General features: G+C 37.0%; 1 protein-coding gene across 1 annotated transcript in view; it reads left to right on the top strand.

Moving 5' to 3' along the window:
* Nucleotides 1–27,807, top strand: part of HCN1 (hyperpolarization activated cyclic nucleotide gated potassium channel 1) — a 199,736-nt gene that overhangs the window by 83,084 nt on the left and 88,845 nt on the right. The window contains exon 3 of the mRNA XM_054055328.1: nucleotides 19,430–19,591. Coding sequence (XP_053911303.1) covers nucleotides 19,430–19,591 — 162 coding nt within the window. The remainder of the gene's footprint in view (nucleotides 1–19,429; nucleotides 19,592–27,807) is intronic.

Here is a 27,807-nt window from a genome sequence, read left to right as displayed (position 1 = left end):
GGCCTAGATTGTCCCTGACTCATAATAATTTGACTTTGGGTAAATTAAAGCAATAATTCCTAATTGAAAAGGCCCAACAATCTCTAAACACCTTTTTTTTTTCTCCTGTAAGAATGACAAAGTCAATAAGCAGGGTATCAAGGAGAGGTACTCATTTATTTTGTATTTTTAGGCTTTTTTGTAACTCAAGAGAACTCAGCTCAACAAACAGTTATTGAACATAATTTCAAATGTAGTTTTCTCTTTATTACTTACAGTAATCTTAATGGTCCTTAACTGTTCTCTTTCCATGCAGGAGGAAAGTAGACTAAGAGAACACAGCAGAGAGGAGTTATTTCTAAATAGATGATTAAGCGATTCCACTAGAAAATCAAATTAGATTGGAAAGAAATGTAGCTATGGCAATGCTTTCACTTCGGTGAATTGTATGCAAGGATCCTCATACAAGAGTGTAATAGGATTTGCAGAGTCTAGGTGCAGAAGTACCAGCTTCAGAAAAGACAAACAATGTCATTGAGGAGGCTCTCAGTTCTGGTGGGTGTTGTAATGAAAGTCCTCCACTAGAATGTAACAGAATGAGCGTTATAGCTCACTCATTTTTACTGAATGATTCTACATTTTTTGAGTGACAAGATAACTTCCCAGTGATGCCAACATAACCATATAAAGTTAAAATGATGGACCAACCCCTGTTTGGTTAAGGTATTTTTTTTCCCCATTGAGTCAAGACAACTGCTAATATGCTTAAAATAAGGTACTTGCTAAGTGCTTTCCTGGATTGGTACCAGGGAACCCACCTAGCATTTTTCAGGATTGATCTCCTATATAGTTTGTGAAAAATCCAATATTGCCAGATTCAGTTTACTGGCCTGTTGGACTTTTTCTTCTTTTTAGCAGTAGCATGATTAACAGAATTTTATTGTGTTGATGTTGTAACATTTGAATGCTTAATAATAGAATATGAGGACTCCGCAGTCCACATTTGCATTGACATTAGTACTTTAAAGTAAGACTTAATTCTCTCTGTCATGTTTATGTCTAGTTCCTGCAGATTTTGAAGGGAAACGTTGAACAACTTCTCTGGAAAAATCTATTATAATACAGTGTTTGTGAACAGTGCTTTCTAAATAAACCATATAAATTCATGGATTCTTGAAACCTCACAGATGTTCTGGTAACATCTTTGAATTACTTGAATATGGAGATGAGTGGGTGTGCTCGGATGAGAGGAGGTAGCTGTTCAAAAAAACCACTGCTATGATCATTTGTTAAATGACTTGTCTGGTTTTCTCGTAGTTTGCACTGAATACACTCTACAACTTCTGCACTTAGGTGTGCGTGGGGGTGTGTTAGGTCTATCTAGTAGAACTGAATGATTACCATGACACTGTGATCATAGAATCATAGAATAGTTTGGGTTGGAAGGGACCTTAAAGATCATCCAGTTGAACCCCCCTGCCATGGGCAGGGACACCTCCCACCAGATCAGGCTGCCCAAGGCCCCATCCAACCTGGCCTTGAACACCTCCACGGATGGGGCAGCTGCAGATTCCCTGGGCAACCTGTGCCAGTGCCTCACCACTCTCATGGGGAAGAAATTCTTCCTCATGTCTAATCTAAATCGTCATCCTTCCAATTTAAAGCCATTACCCCTTGTCCTATCATTACATGCCCTTGTAAAAAGTCCCTCTACAGCTTTCTTGTAGTCCCCTTCAGAGAACTGGAAGGTTGCTATGAGATCTCCCCACAGCCTTCTCTTCTCCAGGCTGAACAGCCCCAGCTCCCTCAGCCTGTCCTTGTGTGGGAAGTGCTCCAGCCCTTTGATAATCTTTGTGACCCTCCAGTGGACCTGTTCCAACAGTTCTAAATCCTTCTTATTTTAGGGATTCCAGAACTGGACACAGTACTCCCAGTAGGGTCTCACAAGAGCAGAGGGACAGAATCACCTCCCTCAACTTGCTGGCCACTCTTCCTTTGATGCAGCCCAGGACACAGTTGGCCTTCTGGGCTGTGAGTGCACATTGCTGGCTCACATTGAGCTTCTCATCAATCAGCACCCCCGGGTCCTTCTCTGCAGGGCTGCTCTCAATCACATCACTCCCCAGACAATGTTGAAACCACAGATTGCCCTGACCCAGGTGTAGGACGTGCACGATCTAATATGACTGAAAAAAAATAGTGAACTGAAAGTCAATGATAAAAAAATTCAGAATCTTTAAAAAAGCATTTGTTGCTCCTGTGGTTCTTGTGAAAGTGATACTGGGGTATTTCTCAGGGCAGTGGCAGGTGGGACTGAGAGCAGCACTGCCCTGTTTGGTGTCTGACAAAAAAGGCAGGATTGAGAGAGACTAATAACTCTACACATTCCAGTGATGTCAACCTTCTGATACAAAGCTGAAATGATGGACAGACATCTATTTGGTTGGTTGATTTTTCTTTTCCACTGGGTCAAGACACCTGCTCATGTGCTTGAAATAAGGTACTTCCTAACTGCTTTCCTGGATTAAGCAGAAAAAACTTATCACACATCCCCTGCAAATGCGTATTTTGCTACTGAGCGAGCTAATACCTTAACTTCTGGCTTGGTGAGGTGCTGGGATACTGTTGTAAGGTAGATCAACACTGTGTTCTCAGAAGGTGGTGAGGCATTTCCATTGTCAAGTCAGCCTGATCAAAATGTTTCCATGAGTGTGGTCAGTTTGGTCATTCTGAATTTGCCATGAAAAACAGTAGCAAGAACTAGTCATCTGCTTATATTATATTTGCTCTAGTATGTTCTAGTCAAAAGCTGCCTGAAAACTGAAGCAATCCTTATCTGTAATCAGCATGATACATTGAAGGCTCACTTTGGTAGCAGTGCATTTCACATCAATTAATTGTGTCTGAAAGTAGCCTGTTTTAATCAATTTTTCTATCCGCAGTCTTTCCAGAATAACACTGATACATCCCTGACTGACAAAAACTAGCAAGCAAGGGTGAAAACAAAAGAAAATAAAATAAAACAACCCAAGAAATAAAACCTGAAGTGAGTAAGTAGATGCTGTGGCTGACTTCCCCTTTGGTTTCATGCCACTGCCAAGGAGTCCTCCCACCTGGCCCATCTTTTGTTGGACTGGAGGAAATGCAAACTCAAATGTGTGAAATGGGGTTTCACACATCCCATACAGCCAATTAATGTGATTCTTCATTTTTCACTGTTACAGTAAGGTGAGAGTGCAGAGGCAAGGGAAATGTTTTCCCTTGCCCCCCTCCCCCAATTATTTATTTCCTTGTAATGTACATATTATTTATTTTGTAATTTTCTGTGACAGTACTTTACAGTTACTGACTGAAACATAGGAAACTAATTTCATGATGTTTCTGGAATTAGCACATGCCCAAGTGCCAGCCTGGCAAAACTGACTGCATAGACCTCCTTTAATATGTATTTTTATTCCTACGAATGTAGTTATGAAAAATAAACCTAATTCAGAATATTTGACCTGTCAAAAATTCAAATTCATAAGCTTCTGAATACCCCTAGGTGGCACTACATGCTTTTTTTGTTCCAAAGTAAATCAAATACTTTATATGTAAATAAAAGCAAAATTATAACAGCTTCATACACATGATGATGTCTCAAATGCCAGTTGTATAACAGATTTCATATTTTCTCTAATAATGGTGGCTAACAAGTTTTTTTGTAACTCATGGAATAAAACCATTCATGTGAGAACTGCCTGATGTTATACTACCATTTATTTAGGATGGTGCTATGAAAAATATGTACAAGGACTTAAATACAGATTTTTCTTTTAAAAATCATAAACATTTCACTAAAATATGTTTCTATTTTTTATTTAGCTTTTAACATGTTTTAAAACTTCCCTTGTAAAGCCATGCCAACAGTAAGAGAAAGGACAAACAGGAGTGGACTGTGTTTGAATGGTTGACCTATTTGATAAGAATATAGGTTCTTCCAGTAAAATTCAGATGTAATGAGTTGAAAAAGTTATTAAGAGCAGTATATTTTCTATATTAGGTATAGCCATGTGTCTTAAAATACTAACGAGTTAACACATTCAGCAGGATTTAAAAATGTAGTCTTTTAAAATGTAGATAATAGGAGTTATATAAGATGAGATTAATCATAGTGTATTAAAACCAATGGGAAATGGACAAATGTTGAACTGATAATTGAGAATAAATTATCCCAATTTTGGTTTTATTTGTGTACTTTATATCCATATTTAGGGTTTTTTTAATAGAAATTAGAACATCATGTTGGATTAATCCTTTCTGCTTCTGTTGGCGACCAACGAGAGTTGCAGTATCTTAATTACCATGTTCTTTTTCATCTGTTGATTACTTTTAATAAGGAACTATGCAAAAATAAAAAATCTGGACACAATTACCATTTGGATTTGTATGGAGCTAGATGAGCCCCGTGAGCTTTCCTTAGCTTTACATGCCGTGCCGACATTGGGAAGTACAGCACCAGGGCATTGCTTTGTCAGTGCCCGGGCTCGTTACTCACATCCTAGTGCATAGGGTCTAGGTGTCAAAAGAGCCTGTCAAGAGACCACAGGGGCTACATCTGTTATTTCCTACCCTATCCACTGCCCCACAGTCAGAGCAAAATGGTCTTGCAGGTTGGTGCAACCTTCTTTCAAGTTTCTTACTGCAGGGAACAAAAGTCTTACTGGCCCTTGGAGAGCAGAGAGCAATAAACTCAACTACTGCAGTAAAATAACCTAGAAAACCTAGTAAAAAAAAAACAATTTCCATCACACAAGCTGCCTGCTCTAGCAGCACTGGTGGATTTTTCCTTTGAGAGTGCTCAGCTAGCTCTTTTAGTGAGAAAGGCAGGACGCCTAGGGTTTGTCTGCATGTGCAGTATGAGAAGAGAAATAGATCAAGAGAAGTCTTCTCTAGACTTTTTATACAGAGGTGTTCTCCATGTGAATTGCCATTATCGCTGTGCTCCAACTGATATAATATATACGCGTATAGGTCTATATATGTAGGCTTTTCCATGTGATCACAAATATCAGCTGCATTAATACGCTTCAAAAGGTAAAGCATTACAGGTAAAGGACAGCTGATCTGCTAGTGATACCAAAGAGGAATCTCTGTGATAGCATTTCTTAGCAGTCATTAATACTAGCGACACTGGGTCCATTGATGAAGTACAACTGGGGATGGTGTCTCAGTCCTGTTGGCTTGGGGAATTATAATTTCTGTGGCATCTGGTGGAGTAAACAAAGCTCAAAAACACAAAAACCTTTCATCTGTGTCCTAAAATGTTTAATTTTAGTCATAAGGCACTTCTACGACTACTGCTGTGTTTCCAATAGTGTACTTGGGTCCTTTGTTGTGAGAAATGCAGTAATGGAAAAACAAGTCTGAGAGCTGAAGTGATTGGGAGGAAATAAAAGACATCCAAAAGCCTAGTGGATTAAAAAAGAAATAGGGTATGTGTTGGAGAGAACAAAATGTTCAGACATTCTGCGTGCTCATTTTATGCATTAAGCTGCATGGTATTTTTTTTCTGCATCTTTAATTAGCCAGATCTAGGTGAAGTTGTGAGTTGTTTAGCAGGGCAGGTATTGTACCTTTTTAAAAGTTGTTGTAAGATAACTAATAATTACAATAGGAATAGCAAGGAAACTTTGTAATAGGGTTGTGCATGTTCTGTATGCTGATTTTCAGTGCTTGGTGATTTGAGCTCCATTTTAACAGTGCATTCGGTGGTGAAACATTGTTCAGAAGGATGTGGATATGGTAGAAAATGGCATTTTGATTGCTTAAGACCTTCAGACATGTATCAAAAGCCCAGTGTTACTTCTGCATACATCAATATAATATGTAATCTGTATATATTTATGTATGCATGGATATAAACATATGCACATATACAGGTGATTTCACATACATGTTAGTACATTATGTCCAACATCAGAAAAGAAATTGTACACTCCTTTCCCATATTAACAGTTGAACTTTGATGAAGACAAAAGACCTAACAGTACAGTAATAGAATAACATCTTGCTTGTACCTGACAGGGAAATATGGAGAGGGCAAATAATTGTTTTCTAATTGTGCACCTCCCGAAGGAGAGAATCAGTAACCACTGAAGTGCAAAAGCAAAACAAATCAATTGAGAGGCAAATTAAAAATTTGAAAGGAAGATATTGGAGAGACTTCACTAGTATTTAAAGAGGATTTAGTCTGTTACTACAAAACCATATCCCACTTTTCAAAATAATGCTGTACTTTATTAGTTGTTTCGTTTTGACTTTCAGAGCTAATGTTCGCTTGATTGTTACCCTCATGCAATGAACTAATTTGTTCTTGGGAAAAAAAAAGAGAGAAAAGAGTGTAATGAAGTATTTATGCATTTTTATATACATTATATTCCTGACTGTTTCCTCTTCAAGGTAACTGTAAAGGCACTGAACGTGCCTGCCATCATCTCAGGGGAGAAAGAGAAGTATATGACTTGTACTCTGTGCACAAGAAAGGGTGTAGTAACCTCAGGGGGAACCACGGTTTGTTGTGCAGCCACTCTTCATCCAAACAGCTGGTAGAGAACCAGGGATGAGCCATGGTGTCCGTGTCTCCTGCTTCTCAATAATAAGCCGTTCTGCAGTTAGAATTGCAAAAGACACATGAGTGAGCAGAATAAGTGGAGGTCTGGTGCAGAGCACAGCCTGAATATTTCATGAGGCATGTTAAAAAAGTAAGACAACCTTTGTATTTTTTTAATGTGTTTATTCCAGAAATAGAAGTCAGCTGGTAACCAGTCAGACCATAAAAGATTTTCCAGAATGAATGTTATTGTGGGTTGTTTTGTGGGTTTTTTTTTTCTCCTTCTTCTATTTAGCAGTGAAAGTTATGACATTTTAATGTCTAGAAAACATGTGGGTGACCCAGGAATTACTATTATTTGTTTTGGGCATCAGACGGGGAAGAAAAATCTGTATTTGGCAGTTTGATTTATGAAAAATGGCAGTTGTTTATTGCTGCTTCTAGGGCTGGAAATATTAGAGCAAGTTCCAGTCAGATGGACTAGCCAAGTGACAGGGTCATTTGGGCAGGTGATAAATTGTCCAGAGTACTTTCAAAATTGTACTTCAGGGAATACTGCCTGGTAGAGAATTGAGTAAACGCTCTTTCACATTCAGCAGTCTTTCAGAAAACTGCCTGCAGCCTGTCTTCATTGCTTACGGCCTGTCTCTGCAGGGCAAAGTCTGGGTAGGCAAATAATTTTCACAGCTTTGTAAAACCACTTCTTCTCCTTCCTTCTTTTCTGCCCTTTTCTGTTCCTTGAGTGATGCCACACACATGTATACCCCACAGGCACTCAATAGTTAGGCAGCTGGAAAAGTATTTAGAGAGAAATCAACTATCTGCCTTGTGGGATGGGGTTGCTTGGACTTTCTAGTATTTTATTTTTACTGCCTCATTAGAAATAAGAGAGGCTGGTAAATAAGAGGGTCTGCCACACTTCCCATACATGTGCTTCAAGACACCCTGACTTAAATTGGCTCAGCTTGGCACATGGGCAAACCTAGTCAGCTGTAAAAAAGTGACAAAACCTGAATGTCCTGGTGTTATTACCATATTAGATGACGTCTGAAGAGATGAATGGGGAAACCAGCAGCTGCGATGGCAGTGGGCTGTGCTCCTCCTGGCACCACCACCTTTGCTGCTTAGCGGTGCACTCTCAGTGCTGCTTGATTTTCCGTCTTTGTTGACCACATGGGAGATGCCGTCACTCAGTGATTCTGAATGCACATGAGTTTACAATCTTGCTGAGCCCATTTCCACGCCTGCTGAGTTGTTTATTGCGTATAGTGATTACAAGTTCTCTCCTCCCTCCCACCACCTCTGCATCTTTATCATTCTCTTCCTGGTTTATTAGCTATACCATGTGTAAACTAGGCCTTTTGAAACATTTGAAGCACCTATCACTTAGCTGGTACCGCCAAACTCCACTATAAAAATAACTCTCCATTTCACTGTCACTCTGCAATTGCGTAAATAGTGTTCTCGCTATTCAAATCTTCGTCACAGCGCTGTCCCAGAGATGCAAACCGCAGCACTGAGAACACAGAGGATTTCCAGGGTTCAGCCTTTGGGAAACAAAGAATTTCTATAATTTAGTACTAAGGTGGTTGAAAGTAGGATGGAATATCATTACAAACTTGTGAACTCTTCCAGTTGTATTGCAGGCTTTGCAGCATTGCTTTTCTTCCTATGTCCCAGTTTCTGGAGTTGTGTAATTTTGTAAACATATCAGATGTATTACTTTTTTCCTTTTTTTTATGGCTATTTTTAGCCTCCTACCAGTTTCTGAGGGAGGTTTGATAGACATGCAAATATGGGCAACCCAAAGCTTATTTTTTAAGTAATTTCAAATTTTATATGGTCACCTAAATCACAATTATATTGACTTGGAGTCAGCAATATGGTCATGATGTGTTAGTTTAAATGCTAACCTTTTAATGGCAGATGTTGGAAACAATCCCTGTGAGAAAGCATGGACAGTGTTATTTGCTCTAAAATTTGAGAACCTATTCTGGGTGTTTTTTGGATGTAATATTCATGTTCTCTGTGGAAGCGTATGAAAAAAAGAAAAGTTACACAGGACAAGGTATAGAAAAATTAGAACATTTGGAATTGATGGACTGAAAATTTACTGCAGAGATACTCTTGGGAAGAAGTATAAGAGGAAGAACAGAAACCAGAGAGAAATTCTGGTCTACTTGCTGAAAGTAAGTCCTTTTCCTCCAGATATTTAGTAAGAAAAGAGCTTGCCTCTAAAAATACAAGTGAATTGAATTCTCAGCATCAATTTGGAATTGCTTATAATCCACAAAGACAAAGTAAGGATAATCTTTCTTTAAAAAAAGTATTGCATCATACTGCTTTAGGAGTCTTTCTTTTGTTTTAAATATAAGCTATATATAGAAAGCAGAAAAGGAAAACATCAGGAGGTTATGGCTTTACAGAAGGGTACAAGCTGTCCCAAAGTTACTAAGGGAGTTGACGGAAGCACTAGCTAAGCCACTTCCCATCATTTATCATCACTCCTGGTTTAATGGAGGGGTTCCAATCCATGGATTTAGGGAAGGCAGGTTCTTCCTGACCAACCTCCTCTCCTTCTATGACAAGGTGACCTGCTTCGTGGATGAGTGAAAGGCTGTGCATGTTGTCTACCTAGACTTTGGTAAAGCCTTTGGCACTGTTTCCCACAGCATTCTCCCGGAGAAGCAGGTGCTTATGACTTGTACGGGTGTATTCTTTCTGGGTGTAAAACTGGCTGGATAGCTCGGCCCAGAATAGTTGTGGTGAATGGAGGTAAAACCATTATACAAGTGATGTTATTGCTCAATAGTCAGTTTAATTCCAGCTGGACTCTGGAGTCAGTTTTGGTGTCAGCAGACAGAGGAAGGAAAAATAGGAGACTCCGTAGGGACTAGTGTATACTAAACCGACTCAGAAGCCAACAGGTGCGTGTGATCTGTTTGTAAGACAATGTGAAATGAGAGATGTTTTTACTGAGCGCATTTGATGAATGTGGGTATTGCTCAGTGTTGCACAGTATTGCAGCGCAGCATTGAACCGTAGTCTGTGATGTTAAAAAAGGGGTAAATGCTCACACCAGCCTGCACTGACTACTGTGCTGTGACGGTGCTTTAGTGGCTGGTATGGTTGTAAGAGGTGGGGTCTGGAGATGGGAGTTGGACTGTAGAAGGTGGTCTCGAATGAAATGCTCTTGAGAACAAAGTTCTGTCAAATTTTGCTTTTGTAAATAATAAGCTGTATGAAAACAACCAAAATTACTAAGCTTTCAACCATGTGGTCTGAGACTAGGAGGTTGCCCAGAAAAGCTCATTGCTGGTTGCTAAATTGCAAGTAAGGCCCTTTGCAGAATGCAGGATGGATTGGCTCTGTGGAACAACATGCAGTGGCTTTTTTTGGACATACATTTGCTTCCACAGGAAAAAGCTGACAAAACTCTGGCAGTAAATCAGTACAAAACTGCAAAGAATCAGCGCAGAGAAGTTAGTTTCTGGTGCCAAGCGCAGGAAGGTAGGGATCTGAAGGAGGTATTGCTCTGACAGAGATCTGGTGATAGCACCTAGCTAGCAGAAATATTGATACACTAAATCAAAATAAATGAGAGGACAGGGACAAATAAGGAGGTATATTTTCTACCACAACATAAATGGCCTATTGAGAGCATACACAGAAACAGCAGATCAGACCTCCGAGGACAGACAATAGATTGTCAACTGGGATAACACCAACGTTAGCAAGTGCTGCAGTAGGGAACGAGCACCAGCCTTTGCAAACCACAACCTAGTTGGTATTCCGTACTTAGAAAATGGGGCAAAATGTTTTACAGCAAGTTTAAGGGAATTATAGCTAAAGGGCAATTTGGAAGCAAGGCGTGATTCAGGTCATCTAGAAAACAACAGAAAGCCACTGCTAACACAGCCAAGAAAGTAAAGGCAAAGTGATAAATACAGGTGTGAGCCTGGAAAGGCTAGACCGTCACGATATAGCGTCAGCAGGAAGAAACCTAACATGGTCATTACTATGCTGGGAGCAACGTTCCTGGGAGAGATGACATATTGAGGCCCAGTAGAGATGCTGGGCGAGGCTGGTTTGGTAGGCAGCTCCATGCCCAAACAGGTCGGAACAAGGAGGATACAGAACCATCTCCTTGCTCACAGACTGAGTGGCGTGGAAAGCACCAACAAAATTAATGTGTGGGAGAGCACAAGGTGAGAGAAAGAGTGTTGGGTCGAAGTGCCCAGAGGCTCAGTGCACATCTGGCACTTCACTTACTGATGTGCTACAAGAAATGTGAGCATGATACGAAAGAAAGCCAAAAAATTGGGTGTAGTGCAGAAATATTAATTGACAGTAAGAAGAAATTACATGTTTTTGTCATTCTTCAGTGGAGCTTTCTGGCTCTGACCAGACTTCCCACATCTTCATGCAGTTTATGGTTTGCTGTTGATGTATTGTAATAAATAATTATTCCGATTATATTCCTTACATTTTAGTGTACGTTTAAGATTCATTAACTGACACACTGTATAATTTTTAAAGTAGTCTGTACTGTTCCATTATTTGTACGTCGAGCTACAGCTAGGCAATGTGTTTAATGAGGTACTAGTGAAAGTACACATATATTACTAAATGTAAACTCTTCTTGAAGAGAATATATAATAGTAAGTGCTGTGAGAAATAGCATGGTTTTACACATTAGGCTTCCTCTGCAGTTTCCTTTTTCAAAATACCTTAATGTTGTAAAATAAACATGTTAAAATACAATTAATTAATCAATTAGTTAATATTAATGTATTTACCTAAAAAAAATATTGTGAAAAAATAAGTCCAGGCACAATATTCCCTTATCATATTTTCATCCTGCCTTATAGCATTAAAACACAAAGTCCCAAACAATCATATTCTGAATTCTGAAAAATGTTACCCATCAGAAGCAAATATTGTTTTAAATTATATTTGGAAATGGTCGAAATTCAAAAAAACCAAATAAGACCACAGAAGAACACTTCTTTCTTCTTACTATAGTTATTCTTTTCTGATATTACTTGCCTTGTTTGTCTTTTTTTTCTGTGTCTCACTTTTTCAAAAGACTTATCTTTAGAGACTTTTGAGTATTCAATACCGTGTGCAAATTATGTTTGTGTGTATGCAAGCATACACTCACTTTTCATATTATTAATGCTAAACAGGTATTTGTTGAACATAGTTACAAAAACAGAATAATTTGGCATCTGAAATTTCTGCTTGGGTAGTTTTATGTATTTAACCAAGTAAGCATAATGTAGACTAGAAAAGAATAGAGCAGAATAGAGCAGAGTAGAGTAGAGTAGGAGTAGAGTGGAGTGGAGTAGAGTGGAGTGGAGTGGAGTAGAGTAGGGTAGACTAGACTAGACTAGACTACTTCAGTGGGAAGGGAGATACACTGATCATGTAGTTCAACTGCCTGACCACTTCAGGTCTGACTAAAAGCTAAAGCGTGTTATTAAGGGCATTGTTCAGATGACTCAAACACTGAACAGGTGTTTGGGACATGCAGGTTTGGGACATCAACTATCCCTCTAGGAAGCCTGTTCCAGTGGCCACCCTCTCGGTAAAGAAATGCTTCCTGAAGTCCAGTTTAAACCTCCTCTGGTGTAGCTGTCAACCATTCCTTTGCATCTTATCACTGAGTACCAGGGAGAAGAGCTCAGCACCTCCCTCTCCACTTCCTCAGGAACCTATAGAGAGCCATGAGGTCTTCCCTCAGCCTCCTTTTCTCCAAAACAGACAAATCCAAACTCCTCAGCCAGTTCTCAAAGGACATTCCTTCTAGTCCTTTTTCTAGCTTTGTTGCCCTCCTCTGGATGCGCTCAAGGATCTTTGCATACTTCTTAAATTGTGGGGCCCAGCACTGCACGTAGCACTCAAGGTGAGGGTGCACCGATTCTAAATACAGTGGCATAATCACCTCTTTTGACTGGCTGGTTATGTTGTGTTCGATGCACTCCAGGACGAGGGCTGCCAGGGCACTGCTGACTCTTATTGAGGTGGCTGTCAACCAGCACCCCAGATCCCTTTCCGAACGGCTGCTCTCCAGCCTCTCCTCTCCCAATTTATACTTGTGTCCAGAACTAGTCTGTCCCAGTATTTTAAAAGGGGATTTATTGTATCCAAATCTCCAAAGTAGATTCTTTAGACTGGTAATATTCAAGACATCGTATTTTTTTTTTAATTTAACTGGTTCAATCCGAAAGTCGTCCTTTCTGTGATTTTGAGTGACAGTAAGATTTTAACTGCAGACTGCATTTGCACTCCCCAGGACAGAAAAAATAAAAGTTTTCTACACTGCAGTTCAATTGACTATATGATTCTAAAAATAACTTGCCAATATTGTGAAACGTTTACTTAGACATGGAATCATTGTTATGTAATTAGCACAAGAAATTATTATCATATACACTTTTAGATATTATTTCTTTGTTTTTTATGTGTGTGTGAGAGATAATTATATACGATTGGCCTTATCATATTTGCTACTACCAGGATTTTTCAGACGAATAAATGGATTTTCTGTGTTTTGGGCTTTAAGCGTCTAGCTGATGAAGAGTTCTGACTTTCAAAGTATCTGCCTTGACTTGTACTAACAATCTTATTTTTTCTTATAAGGATCAGCCTATGAAATCTTCTTTTAGATTACTATTAAACCCAAAATTTAGATTCAAATACAGTACGGAAAGTTAGATATTATATTTATGGCTTATATTTAATCTTAACAACCTAAATATATATACATTAAAATGTAACGATTGTGCCTCATAAAGCAACATTTTCAGACTCTTTAAAATGAAGGTTAATAAAAGAAAGCATTGTGAATCAGTTTGGTCTCAGAACTTTTATTCCACAGAAAATTTAACATAATGACTTCCATTTTCAATTCTTTGCCCATTATTTCCATGTTTGGAAGATTAACTTCAGCATCTTCAGTGATGCACCACTTCAGTTTCCCAGGAGAAATATTCCTCATTATTTCATTTCTTTGCTTTTGAGCACTTACAAAGTGGAAGTTAAAACATTACTACCTTTAAAAAAAAAAAATGAGTAAAGTTTAGGAAAATACTGAGGTTGAAAGAAATTGATTACCTGTCTCAATTGTACAATGTGGATTTGTAAGAATACATTGTCCTGGGTCATGCCATTACGTTGTATGTATTTATAAGTACTTCCTGCAGTGTATCCGCTTTATGTTTATTAATTTTTATTTTATTTCTCTGTAGGGGTCTGGGAGTCATTTTTGATGGCAGGTTACAGCCGTGGCACTGCCCTGTTCCTATCTTTAAAAGATGTAGCTCAGAGGAAATGACCTAGTGTGATGTGATGGAGTGTGATTATCTCCAGAGTTATGCTATAGAAATGGAAATCAAAAGGTCTCAGGGTTTGTGAGACTTGAGTGATCAAAACTGGCATAAAATATCAAACATGGCACTTTTTATGATGACTTCAGTACTTCCTAAGATTATCCCTGAATTGTCTCAGCATTGACATATTTTATGGTTGATTTCTTTATAAATATATGTCTAGTGTTTATTATTTTATTTCGCATTCACTAAGGATGAGAACTGCTTGCATAAGTATATTGAAACTGGGGAACATGAGCTTCAGAAGCTGATATTAATTCCTAAAAATGCAATTGGGCATCTGACTTTATAGCCTTATATTTGAAACATTGCAGGCAGTGATATTTTTTAGGATTCCGTTGCTCACTCTGCAGCCCTTTTCAGTGCTGTGGGAGTCCCTCCCTTGACCTTTCTGTGGGCAGATGAATGATGGTGAATAACTTATCTTTTCTCTTGTTGCTGCCAGAGTACCTCCATACATTAATTTGAGAAACAGTTCCTCTTGCTCAGCTATTAAGAAAAATCATAAATTATATTCTGGGCCCTTTAGGGACTGGGTGCATCTTCAAGCTGCCTTCTTTATAAGATATACATAATTATAAAACATAATAAATTAAATATTCCTTCTAGCTCAGTTCCACTCACAGAGATCTTTAGCTTGAGTTCAGTAATGCTGTCAGCTTCAGCTACATTTTGTCACAGAGGCAGGCTGTTAGTGTTCCGCGTTTGTGTCTTTCTGATAGCCGTGAAATGGTTTTTGTTTGTTTGTTTTTACTTTCTTTCAGTTAATGAAGGTAAAGGCTTACTCTAATAAGGGGCATTCTGTCATCAGTGTAAGTGATGAGTGAGACCTCAACCTCTGTAAAAATACAGGGAAACCTGACACTGTCATTTTTATTTCAAGATCCTGAGGTTGGTCATTCCTGGCTTGTTTTCTTCATTGTGGAGCTGAAGTGACTTCTCTTTTCTATTGAGATGTCAAGAGAAGTCACACACATTAATCACAACAGGGTAATAAAAACACAGTTTTGGCAGTGAAGTCATGCTCTCTGTGTGACACCTAATTATGTTATGTTATGTTATGCTATGTTATGTTATGTTATGTTATGTTATGTTATGCTATGTTATGTTATGTTATGTTATGTTAGTTATGGCATTGGCCAATTTACAGTGGGAAATATATATTGTAGAATTTATGTATAGTAAATAAATTTTGCTCCCTGGTTATGTGAGGCTTGCCTAATCCCTCCTTCAGCAAAGTATTTTCATGAATGTTTTCAGGATTAACGTGGGCAATAGCGCACTGTCACGTTTGCATGTTCTTGTGCTGTTCTTTTTGCTCCACAAAAGCTGACTTCCATTTGTACATGCCTTGAAGTAGAATAAGCCGGACTTCTATTATAAAACCTAATGTCAGATTGACTCCATCTAGAAAATAAAAATTTTTAAAGGTCACATAAAATAGGCCATTCTCAGCTCTTTTTTTCCTGGATATGTTTGATTAAAAATAGTTTGTTCTGTTTATTCCTTCACTGTTGTCGGGGCCAACTAAAGCAGAAGCACTTGTATTTGTAGATAGCAAGTGTTTATCGATAACTAGGCTTTTTATATTTAAGTGCCTGCATAATAAGTTTAGGAATCTAACTTTAGTTTGGTGCATGTGTTTCAATTATTTTTTTAATGAATATTATTTGGTTAAGACACTCATTCGAACAGAGAGATTTGACTTGAATGTACCACACACCTGTACTGCAAAATTCAAGTTAAATTGATTTGTGATCTTCCTGTATTTCTTCCTGTCCCACTGGAGGACTGGCTGATGGACAAGCCAGTGTCTGGTGAAATAAGTGGCATTAGCTTTCTGTCCTTATGTTCCTCTCTTAACAAACTATGTTTCATACGTCTCCCAGGAATTTTAATAAGATTTAGTTTGTTAATATGGGAAGTGTAATTTGTGATTACAGAAGGAAAATGCTATAAAAATGTGACTTCCCTTACTGCTCTTGTTCCAATGTATCACAATCAGTTCCTAAATAGAAGAACATAAAATATTAAACGTGCAATATATTACTTCAATCTACAGGGTATTTTGGCTATGATTTTTAAAAGGCAACATCTCCATTTCCAAATATTATTTTTCACTTACAGTCAATGTATGAATGAACAAAGTACTTTTATTTACTGGGAAAAGAATATGTGTGGATGTTTAAGAGTTTTTTTCAACGTTTGTTTAATATTTTTTTACAAAGTTATATTCTTCAATGCAGAGTTATCAGTTATTAGAATAGGCTGCACAAATGTTAGTCTATATAAGCAAAAGATGAGTGATTAAACACTGCAGTTAATGTTTTGCAATTACCATGCTAAGCAATCCAGATAATATCCAGAATATGTTAATACATTTGTGATAATACTGATCCTGAACGCTAAGCTGCATGGGAGCTATTTCTGGAGTGAAGGTCTTCAGAAACGATGGAAGGTTGCAGTGTCACATACAGACTGCTGCAGTTATTTCCTTTGCTGGATTTGCTTTCACACAAACTTTTCAGCACGTTTTTATTTTTGCGGTACACGACTGTTTCTGCAGAGTCACACTACTAATGAAAAGACTTCGAGGAAAAACAATAATTACTCAAGTCAAATCACTGTAACAAGACGAATTAGTCCTTGCAGAGCCTGAACCCAATGACAGACCTCTCTGGTTCAGTACGGCTCTTTAGTTTGAACAGTGCTCCAGCTGTTTGGTTTAACTTCTGGTCTCCTTTTGCCATATCTCTTTCCATGTCGGGGTTCTATTAGCTCGTTTGGGAAACCTTAAGTGAGCCACTGCACAGTTTCCAGGGGTAGGTTGAGAGTGGTACATCTGTAAGAGCTAGACAAGACCTCAGAAATGCTGAAATACTTTGGCAAATCTTTCCACTCACTTTTTTTTTTATTATTTTTTGACGTCCACATTACCAAATTAAATAATGTTATAGTTTGAAATGAAAATGTATGAGCACAAAATGCTCTAAAATCTTGGAAATTCTATATAAAGATAAGAATTTTGCAGTTCAGACCATCTCCGTAATTTGAATTGATGCTCCAAAATGAGCTTCCTCCAAGAGAAGTAGCCACAGAATCATTTTTATGCAGTTTTGATCACAGCATACCTGCACAATTTGTCATGGTGCCTAAGCCTATAGTGACAGAAGCAGAATAAGGATTCAGGAGCCTTGAGTGTAAGCAACTGCCATTTTTTTTGGCTCTGCAAAGTTTCAGAGGACCACGTCTTCCCCTGTTTATCACAAACAGCTACGTGCATATTTTCAGAAAGGTTCTCATTCCAGATATAGAAATGAAGATGTTTGTCCTCAGTTTGGCTCTGATTGTATTTGTGAGCCTTTTAAAAAAAAATACAGTGAATTATTATGAAATCTGGCCTCTTACGGTGAAGCCAAAAGGGAAGACTGAGGCACTATAAAAAACATGTGGGTGTGAACTTTGATTTTTGTCCAGCCACAGTGCAGAGAAGTGACAATTTGCTTTTCTGGAGCAATAGGAAATTCATGGGGGAGCTGTACTCTCTGTGTAAAATATGTATTATTTATGTCTGATCTCCTGCACATTTCAGGCCAAATATTCCGGGGAAAATCCTGCTTTCTCTGACCAAACTTCTGCAACTTTTCATGTGATCAGTTTCACATACCAACTTTGTGGGTATAGTGTAGTAACCACATCTATAAAGTCTTACCTGAATGAGTGTTAGTGTTCCAAACCAGTACTAATCGTTGTTATTTTTTTCAGTTTTTTAAAATGAAATTAATTCAGTTCAGACATCTACTCCCTCAGTTCCTATCATGCTACTGAAACTATAGCTACTAAATTAGCTGTAACGTAAATACATTTCTTAACAACAGAGATCTGTAATGATGACACTTTTCTGTTTATTTCCATTTACAATATCTCCTAAATATCAGTGTCATCACCTCAATTTTGACAGGATCTAGATGGTATTTGCATAAGACATCAGATTTTGAATAATGTTACAAGCATCTGTTTCCAATATCTATCAAACTGTGCTTTGGAATGTATGCTCTTAAGATGCCCTGACTCGAAAAAATGTTTTGCAAATAAAGTTAATATCTGAGGTATGTTTCTACTATGTAGATTTTGCATGTTGGGATTCAAAACATATGCCTTCACTTTAAAACAAGGGCAAACTCCCACTAATAGAAAATGATCTCGAAAGGCACCATAGCAGCCTCTCCATATTTGCACTTGCACTCATTATGGGATGTGCACTTAATCTCTGCTTTCAGCTTAAATATGTAAAAGGATACAAACTCTACCTCTTTCATGTGCAAATTCTTTTATTTACTGCTGCAAAATGCCATTTGCCAATGTATACCGCTTGCAGCCATATTTTCAGCACTAAGGCCTCTCATTTGTATGACTATCTGTACAATTAAATAATATTTAATACTTAAAATTCTTTTACATACTTTCTTCATCTTCTATATGGAACTCCTGCATAATGATAATTATGCATAACATTTCTTTTCAGTTGTATGAATGGTGTAGTAAGTGAAGAATGTTTGTAGTTTGAAAGTGTTTTAAAAACAAGGTAGCAGGAAAGTGCTAAAACCAGTCTTTTTCTCTATAATGTTTGGCAGCAGTCAGCTGCTGCTCTTGCTAACTATGTCCAACAAACTTGTCCATAACAAACCTGAAAATGTCAATGCTGTTTTTAAAAGTATATATGTGATTTACTGTAAGACACTTTTCAGATTAAAACATTTTTATCTTATAATGGAGCAACATATTTAAACCCAAATGATTACGTTATTTTGATATAGACTTAGCTGCTACAGATACAATAGCTACAAGGTTCTCAGAATTTTAGGAAAACTGCTAATCCTTTAAGAACAATGAACTACTTTTTTGTCATTTTGCTTGATGGACTGCTACGTGCAGTTTGGATTAATAAATGCACACTGTAGAAATAGAAGTCCAAAGATATGTAAGATTACTTTTATTATTTTTTTACTCAGATTTGTATGCTTTTAAGAAGGTAAGAAATGTGAAGGGTAACCTTCCTTGAATGGGTCATTGAATTTCTATCTCCCACAACTTTGGAGTATTTTGACATCAAGTCCCAAAACAAGTTCTGGCTTCACTACATTTACCAAATTTTTTAGTTTGTAAGACTGACGTAAACTGAAAAGAGTTGTAGACTTTAAGAGAACACTTAGTTGGTGGCTTCTTTTCCAATACACACCTTTTCCAGCAGTTTATGTGACACTGCCATGCATCCAAGAGTCAGGTGTGTCAGCACAGCTCTCTCTCTAATTAGTATGCCCAAATTAATGGGCCTTTCTGAGAAATCTCAGCTTTTTTATAAGTTCAGGATGATACTTCTTTGCTTTTAACCTGCTTGAAGAGGACTAAATGATTTACATTTCTGATTTGCATCATGTACATGACCTGTAATTTTTGCCCACAGATTTTCCACATGACATATGATCTTGCCAGTGCTGTGGTGAGAATCTTTAATCTGATTGGAATGATGCTGCTGCTGTGCCACTGGGATGGTTGTCTGCAGTTTTTAGTACCATTACTCCAGGATTTCCCACCAGATTGCTGGGTGTCGCTAAACGGTATGGTTGTAAGTATTGTTCATTTTTCATTGTGTTTTCTAAACATTATTTTCTAAACAGTTAGCTTCAGACTTAGGTGTTAAAAATACATCCCTCATAATACATAGCCCTGTCATTAATTGAAGGTTACTTTTTAGTTTTGTTGACGGGCTTGCTAATGAGTTTGCTTTGTAGCCCTCATCACTGATCAAATGATACTGACTCATCGCCAGTAACTGAGTCAGAAAATATTTTCAGTTTTAAGATCACCTTATTAATCCTCATTCCGTCAAAAAAGGAACCAAAAGAAATTTGAAAGCATGCAGTTTATGAGTGCTTTTGTCCAAGGCTGTAGTTTCAGAATGCTTCTAAAGTTAGATTATTTGTATATGATTCATCTAATGTTCTCTTCTGTTTGTTTTGTAAATAACTTCTGGGTCATCTCATGAGGCCCTTTACTGAGTTGGTCCCAACTTTAAAGTCAGTATGAGTTTTTCTAAGTAAGAGAAGGGAAATAACAGGTTTATTTTTTTGTATGTGAACAAGACTATTCAAGGACAGAATTTGTGCTTAATGTATAAGGAAGGATAATGATGTTCTGCTGGCTTAAATTGTGCCTTGAAGATCAGTAGCTGTGAGGAATTAAGTGGGTTTTATCAAGTCAGATAATGAGGTAATACGAAGAACATTTTCATTGGAAATACACTGAAAAAGTTGTTGAAATGTATATAGAGCAAAAAGAAAAAAACCCAAGCAACACTCATGACCATTTGAAAACATTTTTCTCCAGATTTTACAATTTCAGACTCCATAAATGTGCACCTATACTGTAGATGGGCATCTTACTCAGTCCCATGTATTTCTGCTGTGGAAACATCATAGTATTTGTTCCTTTAGTAAAGTGATACTGCACATTACTGTGGGAACTAAGTTGACTAAGATTGTCAGTCATGCAGACAAGTATTTGCAGTCATCAAGTTAGACCTTTAATGGTAAGCAGCATGCTTGCTGACACCTCATTGTGCAACTTTCCTAAAAAAAAAATAGTGACAGATCTTAAGAAACTAGATTGCTCCAATAAAAGTAGGTCACCAGGATGCTGATGCCACGTCTTTGCATTCTGCTGCATTCTGTGTTGTGCTTTGTAACGCTGTCCATTCACATTTAGAAAGGGCACATTTTCTATCAGCTTGTTAAAGATCTGGATGAAAACCATCCTAATGAGTGAAAGGAAGCCTTGGATTACACTTAATCCAAGTATTTAACTTCTAAAGAGCACTGAACTACTGAATTCTCTTGTCTTCCATAAGAAGTGCTACATTCAACCTCAGAAGACTGTGCACACTGTGCATATGCTCAAGAAGACTCTCCTTTCTGCTTGCTTACTCTCATTTTTTTAGTTTTCTAAAATTGCACCTTTTTTTTAAAATCTATTTCTGTTAATCAACATTGTGGGCATATCTGAAAACTAAGAAAGATTATGTTCACAGTTTAGACAGTCTTCTAGTCCTACGGCAAGAGGAGTTGTGGACTGCCAGCTTGGAATCAGTTGTGTATCTAAGGCCAAGCTACCTTTCGCTTACTCCTTTTCTGAACAATGTGATGCAAAACAAATCGGTTGGATTTTTGTCTTTGAAAGGATTATAAGAATGTCATAGTGCATCACAAAATAGACTATGAAATGAAATTGAAAGCCTTTTGTAAAAGGCAAAAAATCATCACTGATTAATACTGCACCAACCTACAGCCTAATTAGTTCCATGAAAATGTTCAGATGATATTTGGAGATCATCTTCAATAACAATAATAACAATAACAAGCCTATATTTTATCTGTACTCTCAGACTGGGCTTCTTGGCCATTTCCTAACATTGGCCTTCATGTTGCTGTGAAATGAAAGCCAGAGCTGGCATCATCTTTTAGTTTTTTCTAAATGTGATCCCACGTGTCTAATTTTGTATCTTTACTGCCATTTGATTGCACTGACCTTATTAATGCTAAGTTACTACTAACAGTCAGGATCTTATCGGTTCCAGACTATCAACATACTTCTCTTTAAAAATAAGAAACCCAGTAAATACTGCTTTTATAAAATACAAAATCAAGCAGCAGCTGTTGTTTTCTACTCACTTTTAAGTCATGTTGCATTCAATCCATTAGAGACAAAACAACAAATACTTCTGTGAGGTTATATGATCCTTTAATGCCGTTCCTATCTTTTTAACAGTAGGATTATGAGTTTCATTTCTAAAAAAGGTCTTTTCTGAAGAAGTTTCACAGACTTCCCTAATGATGCTGCCTAATGTCTCCTTGGCTCAGAAAGCCTATCATCCCCAGCTTTCCTTATGTAATTCATCCTCAGCTTTCTGATCTGTATTGCTTCAGACTAGTGCTCTTCCATAATTACTCATAGACCAAACAGCTTTATCATACCTCAGAGTCTGAGTCAATGGTTCTTTAGCAAATTGGGAGCAAAACTCGAAGCTGAAAGCAGGGAAGGCGCAAGAACAGAAAAGCACAGTGTTCTCCTAAATTGAGTCTGTGTGAACCCAAGTTCTGCATTCAGCTGCAGTGAATTATGAAAACACAGTATGTGAGTCTCAGCTGATGAATAGTTACAGCCAGGTCTTACATGGGACAGATCTTCTAGTCAAGCAGAGATGAGAGATGACATGTTTGCCACTGATGCCATCTGACCATCTGTGCATGAGTGCCTGCAATAAAGCATCCTTTGCAGTAGGTGATCAGATTTTGTTGTATGGGAAGTTTGTTCTGACTTTTCATCTTGCCTATGGCAAAGACTCAAAGGTGTATTAGTCCTTGAAGTAACGGTATCTGAAGATCTCTAACCTGTATTTTCCTGTCTGTATTTGCAACAATTGTTTGTATGGTTTGGAAAACATGGTCCTTTAAGCAAAGTATTTACCTCTCCCAAATTTTTCACATGTAATGTTCCCTTAGTGAGATAAAAAAGCTAGTGGAAAAGCATAGGATTTAACTTAAAGGGTGAGTTTCTAAAAGCCAAAAGAGATTGTAAAGCTTATTGAAAAGGCTTGCTTTGCTCCGTCCCCCATGGCAGTCAGCCGATGTTTGCTCAGCAAGATCTCTTCAGGTACTCTGTTTACTTTGTTTTGGCTTTTTCTTACTGTCCTTGCATTTGGATTGTTTGCAGCTCTTTGGCTTTTTTAGGGTTTGGATTTGGAGTAGTGAGATTTTGCATTATATTAACTCCCCTTTGTGTCACATCATTTCCTCAGAGGCAAAGGAAATCAGATATTAGACTTCAGGTCTTCATCTCTGACAGTATCAGCATTGCTAGGAAAAGAATTTGAGGATTTCTGCTGTAGTGTCTGAAAGTCCCTCTCGTTACAAAATGAATGACATAAATGAAGATAGGGAAATTCAGAAATGCAGGAGATGATGATGATTTCTAATCCTCTGAGAAGTATGCTAACATGTATAATGTGCACAAAACCTATTTAGTAATAGATTTTAATTCTGAATATTTCTTAGTAATGAACATAATTTTCAATTCCACAACCACATGTTTTTTTTTTCAATAAGAGCTCTTCTTTACTCAGTGGACCTTAAAGAATGCATTACAGTCATTTGATGTGTTATTCAGCACTGGGTTTTCTCTTTTTTGATAATGCATGAGCTTAACACCTTCTTCCCAATGACTGGCCATTAGGGGAGCTAATTCTGAGGTTTTTTTCTGCATTTGATTGTTGTGTGATAATCTTCACAAATGCTTTTGAGGATCTTTTTATAATACAGCAAGACATTATATAGTCACACTTAGGCATAGATTCCTCTGGCTTAGTTTGCAGTGCTGAGCAATAAATGCTTATGTAAATCAAATCCCACAATCTTAAACTGAGTGCTTGGAGAACATGGAACATATGGGAATCACCTGATTACTAGAGGCACTGAGGATCTCATGAGGTATACTACCTTCATGCATTTTATACTCATGCATTTGTATTTATGCATGTCTGTTTAGTTATAGCAAATGCTTTTAGGAACAGATGAAATTTGAAATTACCTATGAGAGATGGACTGTGATCAAAATAAGAGGAATTGCCTAAATCAGATAAGTGCTCAATTTACAGCACAATTTGAAATATATGGTGCCAATAACAATATATAACTGACATTCTTAGGACTAAGGTACCCATATTTAGGGAATCTACAGTGAATAGTAATATCCTTTCTAGAATATTCAGCTGTTCAGAATTCAGTTATTGCTCTCTCTTGCACACAGCACTGACCTAGTCACTGAGGTCAGTCCATTTTCTCCTGCATAAAGATAATAAAATAATGACCTGTTTCAGTGGGTTGGGAATCAAGTGTTAGGCCTAAAAATATATTTGCTCAGGAGAATATATTAGTTAGTGTGTAAGAAACTGCAGAGGAAAACTTTTTAGTCATGTAGTGACAAGATAGCAGACTAAGGACGTGTGTTAATTGAGTTACCAAAGTTTTATGCTGAGCTCGCAAGGACCCGAAAAATTGGGTAGCTGAGGACACAGTTGATTTAACTCAGTGTGTCATGATCAATGAAGAGGAAAACAAATCGAGTTCTCATTTTTACAGTTGCTGAAGCTTTAGGAAGACCACATAGGTTTTGGCTTATGCTTTTTTTTTTTGTTCTGTGAAAGGTAAGGAGGCCATCTACTATTGAAGGGCTAGAAAAGGAAGAAATTATAATAACTTTGCCTTCCTACCATCTAGACTTCGGTCTCCTGCACTTTTGGATATCCTTACATTAAAAGTTACTAGATTTCTTGTACCTCATGTTTATTGAAAATAGTTCATTATTTATAGGTTTTCTGCATATTGATTTCTGCCAACTGGAAATTGATTCCAAATAATAAGGAATTTCCTGGATCAAACCCAGCATCTATGCAGTGTGCTTTAAAAATTATTTCCATCGTGGTTGATGTTTTTGTCCTCGAAATTTTATTAATTTATTCCATACTATTCTCTTACTGTTTTTTTAAATATGTTTTGGTTGAGATTATGTCTCTTTCAACCTTGAAACATAGGTGCAGAATTATGTTTTTCTTCTTTGTTTTTTTCTAAATATCTGAATCATAGTAGAAACTATTTTAGATTCGGTGAAAGTCAGGCCTCACTGGCTCTGTAACCTGAAACAATGACATATGCATTCATCATCTTTGATGTCATTTGAGCTCATTGTGTTGATAACATGAGCAATTGAGAATTAGAATCTTCAAAGTTGAAAAATAAAGGGCCAAATCATTTATGTGAGGATGTAAAACTTCCTAGAAGTTTAACATTAGTGAAAATATTCACGTTAGCCAAGAATATTTGTATTACAACCAAGACAAAGTGAAAACAGTGCTTCAAAGAGTATATTCTCAGTTGTAATCAGACAACTCCAGCAACTTTGGAAATTGTTTAGTATTACGAACTCAACCACTGTCATAAAGCCCTGCTACCTTACTTTACTAAAATACTTTACTTATAATACTTTGCTTTACTTAATTCACTAAAATGCTTTAAACTCATTGCAGAATTGATATAATTATTTAATGCTGATGTTGATAGCTGTTTAAGTAGATATTGGTGCTCATTACTACAGAGAAAAGATCTAAATTAGGATAACTGTGTTTGAAAGTAATGATCGTAGCGCTGTCTTACTGATGAAATAATAGGTGCTAAAGTGGATGATTTCTGCTATGAGTTAGTTGTCTGTCTTGTGTACTTCTGTTTCTTTCAGATAGGAAGCTGATCTTCCTTACACAATGAGAATAATGAAACAATTACTTAAAGGAAGCATGTAAAAGCAAATTGATATACCTAATAGATACTAACTCATGTCCACACTTTGTTATCATAACAGCTAGTAGGAAATTATCCACATGTGGATGCAAGGAGAGACTTGCCCATTTGTCATCAAAATTTAATTTCTAAGTTTTCCCCTTAAGAGTCAACTCAACTCATAAATGCTTATACTGCAGTATATTGTGAAAGGATTTCTGGTAACTATAAATTACAAAATACTTTATGTAAGCCTTGAACTTGAAAGAATACAAGAAACTGCACATAATATTGACTCTAATGTTGTGTTTGACAGACGTTCTATGGAAAAATAATAAACATCATAAAGCATGCCTTAAGCCATTTCTTTAATAAAAAATCTGAACTAAGGGAGAAACATAAGTTGGACTTGTCATATTTCAGAAACTTTTATCCCCCATTTGCCTTAGAATGAAGATTCAGAAGGAGTTACAAGCACCTCACAGCCAAATGCAGCTTCTCTGTTGTAGAAGAGAGTGTTCTCTTTGTTCTGAGGGACATGGATCAGCCTACTTTGCTCCGTCTTTTTAAATTTAATAGTAACTGTTTGTATGTGGTGGTTTTCCAAGTTGAAGTGGGATATCAGTGTGGGACAATTAATCTGAAGTAGCTCTCAATGAGTGGACTTTTCTTTTGTGAATGGAATATCCAAAAACTGAATGCTTGGAATATTTCTGCCAGAGCAAGTTTACCAAAATAAATCCAAATGTAGATATATCCAGATGAGTACAATTCATATACAGCTGTTCTCCAGCAAATATTTTTCCTTGCAAACCTATATTAATATGCACAGTCTAATTTGTGTGTGCTTTAAGACTATATAAAGATAATTGGCTTTGCACAATCTGCATATTATCGCCAAGGGGTCATTATGAGACATATCATAATCAGGTTTTCTCAAGTGCACTGGTTTTACTACTTTTAACTGAAGGGTTTTGCCGTATAAATGTTGAGTTTTCTACATGTGGCTATTCAGCACGTGACTCATCCTAATATCCTCACCTGGAGAGAAGTCTCTATTGACATGTGATTAGAGATAAAAATTGGTCACCTGAAATTTAGAATTTAGAATGCTTACATTTCACATTAGAACAAAATCAAAGCAAGATACTTTGTTCTTTCTGAGCTGAGGCACTTTCATACGTTAAACAATTGAGATAATTTTGTTTCCATTCACCTGTGTCCACCAGACCTACATCAATAGTCTCTAGGATCTGTAATCTGGATTCCCAAAATCCCAGAGGGATGCAAGAAGGTATCATAACAATTTTTTTAAATCTACTTTTTTTCTGAACTCCTTCCATGGAAATTTTGATATTTTGTATTTTCACTTTAATTCAGAACTAAGCTGAAAGCTAAGCAAGGAGATTTCCCTGTAGAACTAGAAGGCTCTATTTGCATCCAATTCTAGTTACCAAAACAGAAGAAAATCAGGAAATGCATGGCATTATTGTTTTCTTTCATTTGTTTTAATCTGCTGATTTTTCCTTAATGTCTGAGCTGGTTCTGCTCATACTTTGTATGCATAAAAGCCAGGGATGTACACAACTCATTCATGTTTTCCCTGTTATAAAATGTTTGGGTAATTTTCTTCAGCATTGCTTCCTTCCTTGCCTTTCCTGCTTTTTCTGCTTTCTGCACATAAACTCATTTGACCATTACTGGAAGTAATTCAAATAGAGGTAGAAAACTTGCCGAAAATAATGTGATTTAATAGAAACAATGGAAAGGATTTTCTATAGGAGAAATACGGTAATATTCCGCAATTTTTAAATTACCTGAAATGTGCAGCGTCTTATTTAACACTATTATTTGTGTGTAATTGAAGACTGTCTTATAGATAGTCTGTGTACAAATGTCTGTTTATTACTTGTATGAACAAACAGCGAGTACTTTCTTGTATCAGATACTTTAAACATTAAAAGCCTCTTAAACATATTTTGGTTTTTTTGCTATCTGGATTTTAATGTCCATTTAATGTACTATTTAGAAGATACTATTGGTAATTTAAGGCAAAGAACAAATCTCTGTAGTGAGGATTTCTGTGGTCCATATATCACTTTTAATGATTTGCAGTTTTATTTGTTTGTTGTGGGATTTTTTAGTGGGAAGAACTGCAATCTTAGCATTAAAAAATTGCTGAGAATCCAAAAAACCTGCTATAAATAATGTAATAATCCATTTAATCTAGCTGTAAAAATAGAAAGTTTTCTTTTTTTTTTTTTTTTTAAGAAAAAAGCCAACATTGGCATTACCTTAATATTTTTTTAATGTATTCTTTCTTTTGAATGGCTGGGACATATTACAAAAGGTTCATGACAATCTCACATGACAAGAATCGGAGCAGAGAGAGATGTATACTACCAGATCTGGTTCAATAACACAATTTTACCTACATTTTGCGCTGCTGTTAATACAA

The sequence above is a fragment of the Cuculus canorus genome, chromosome Z (genome assembly GCF_017976375.1).
Source record: "Cuculus canorus isolate bCucCan1 chromosome Z, bCucCan1.pri, whole genome shotgun sequence".
Taxonomy (NCBI): domain Eukaryota; kingdom Metazoa; phylum Chordata; class Aves; order Cuculiformes; family Cuculidae; genus Cuculus; species Cuculus canorus.
Note: the sequence above shows the minus strand (reverse complement) of the source record. Positions and strands in the feature narration are given on the sequence as shown.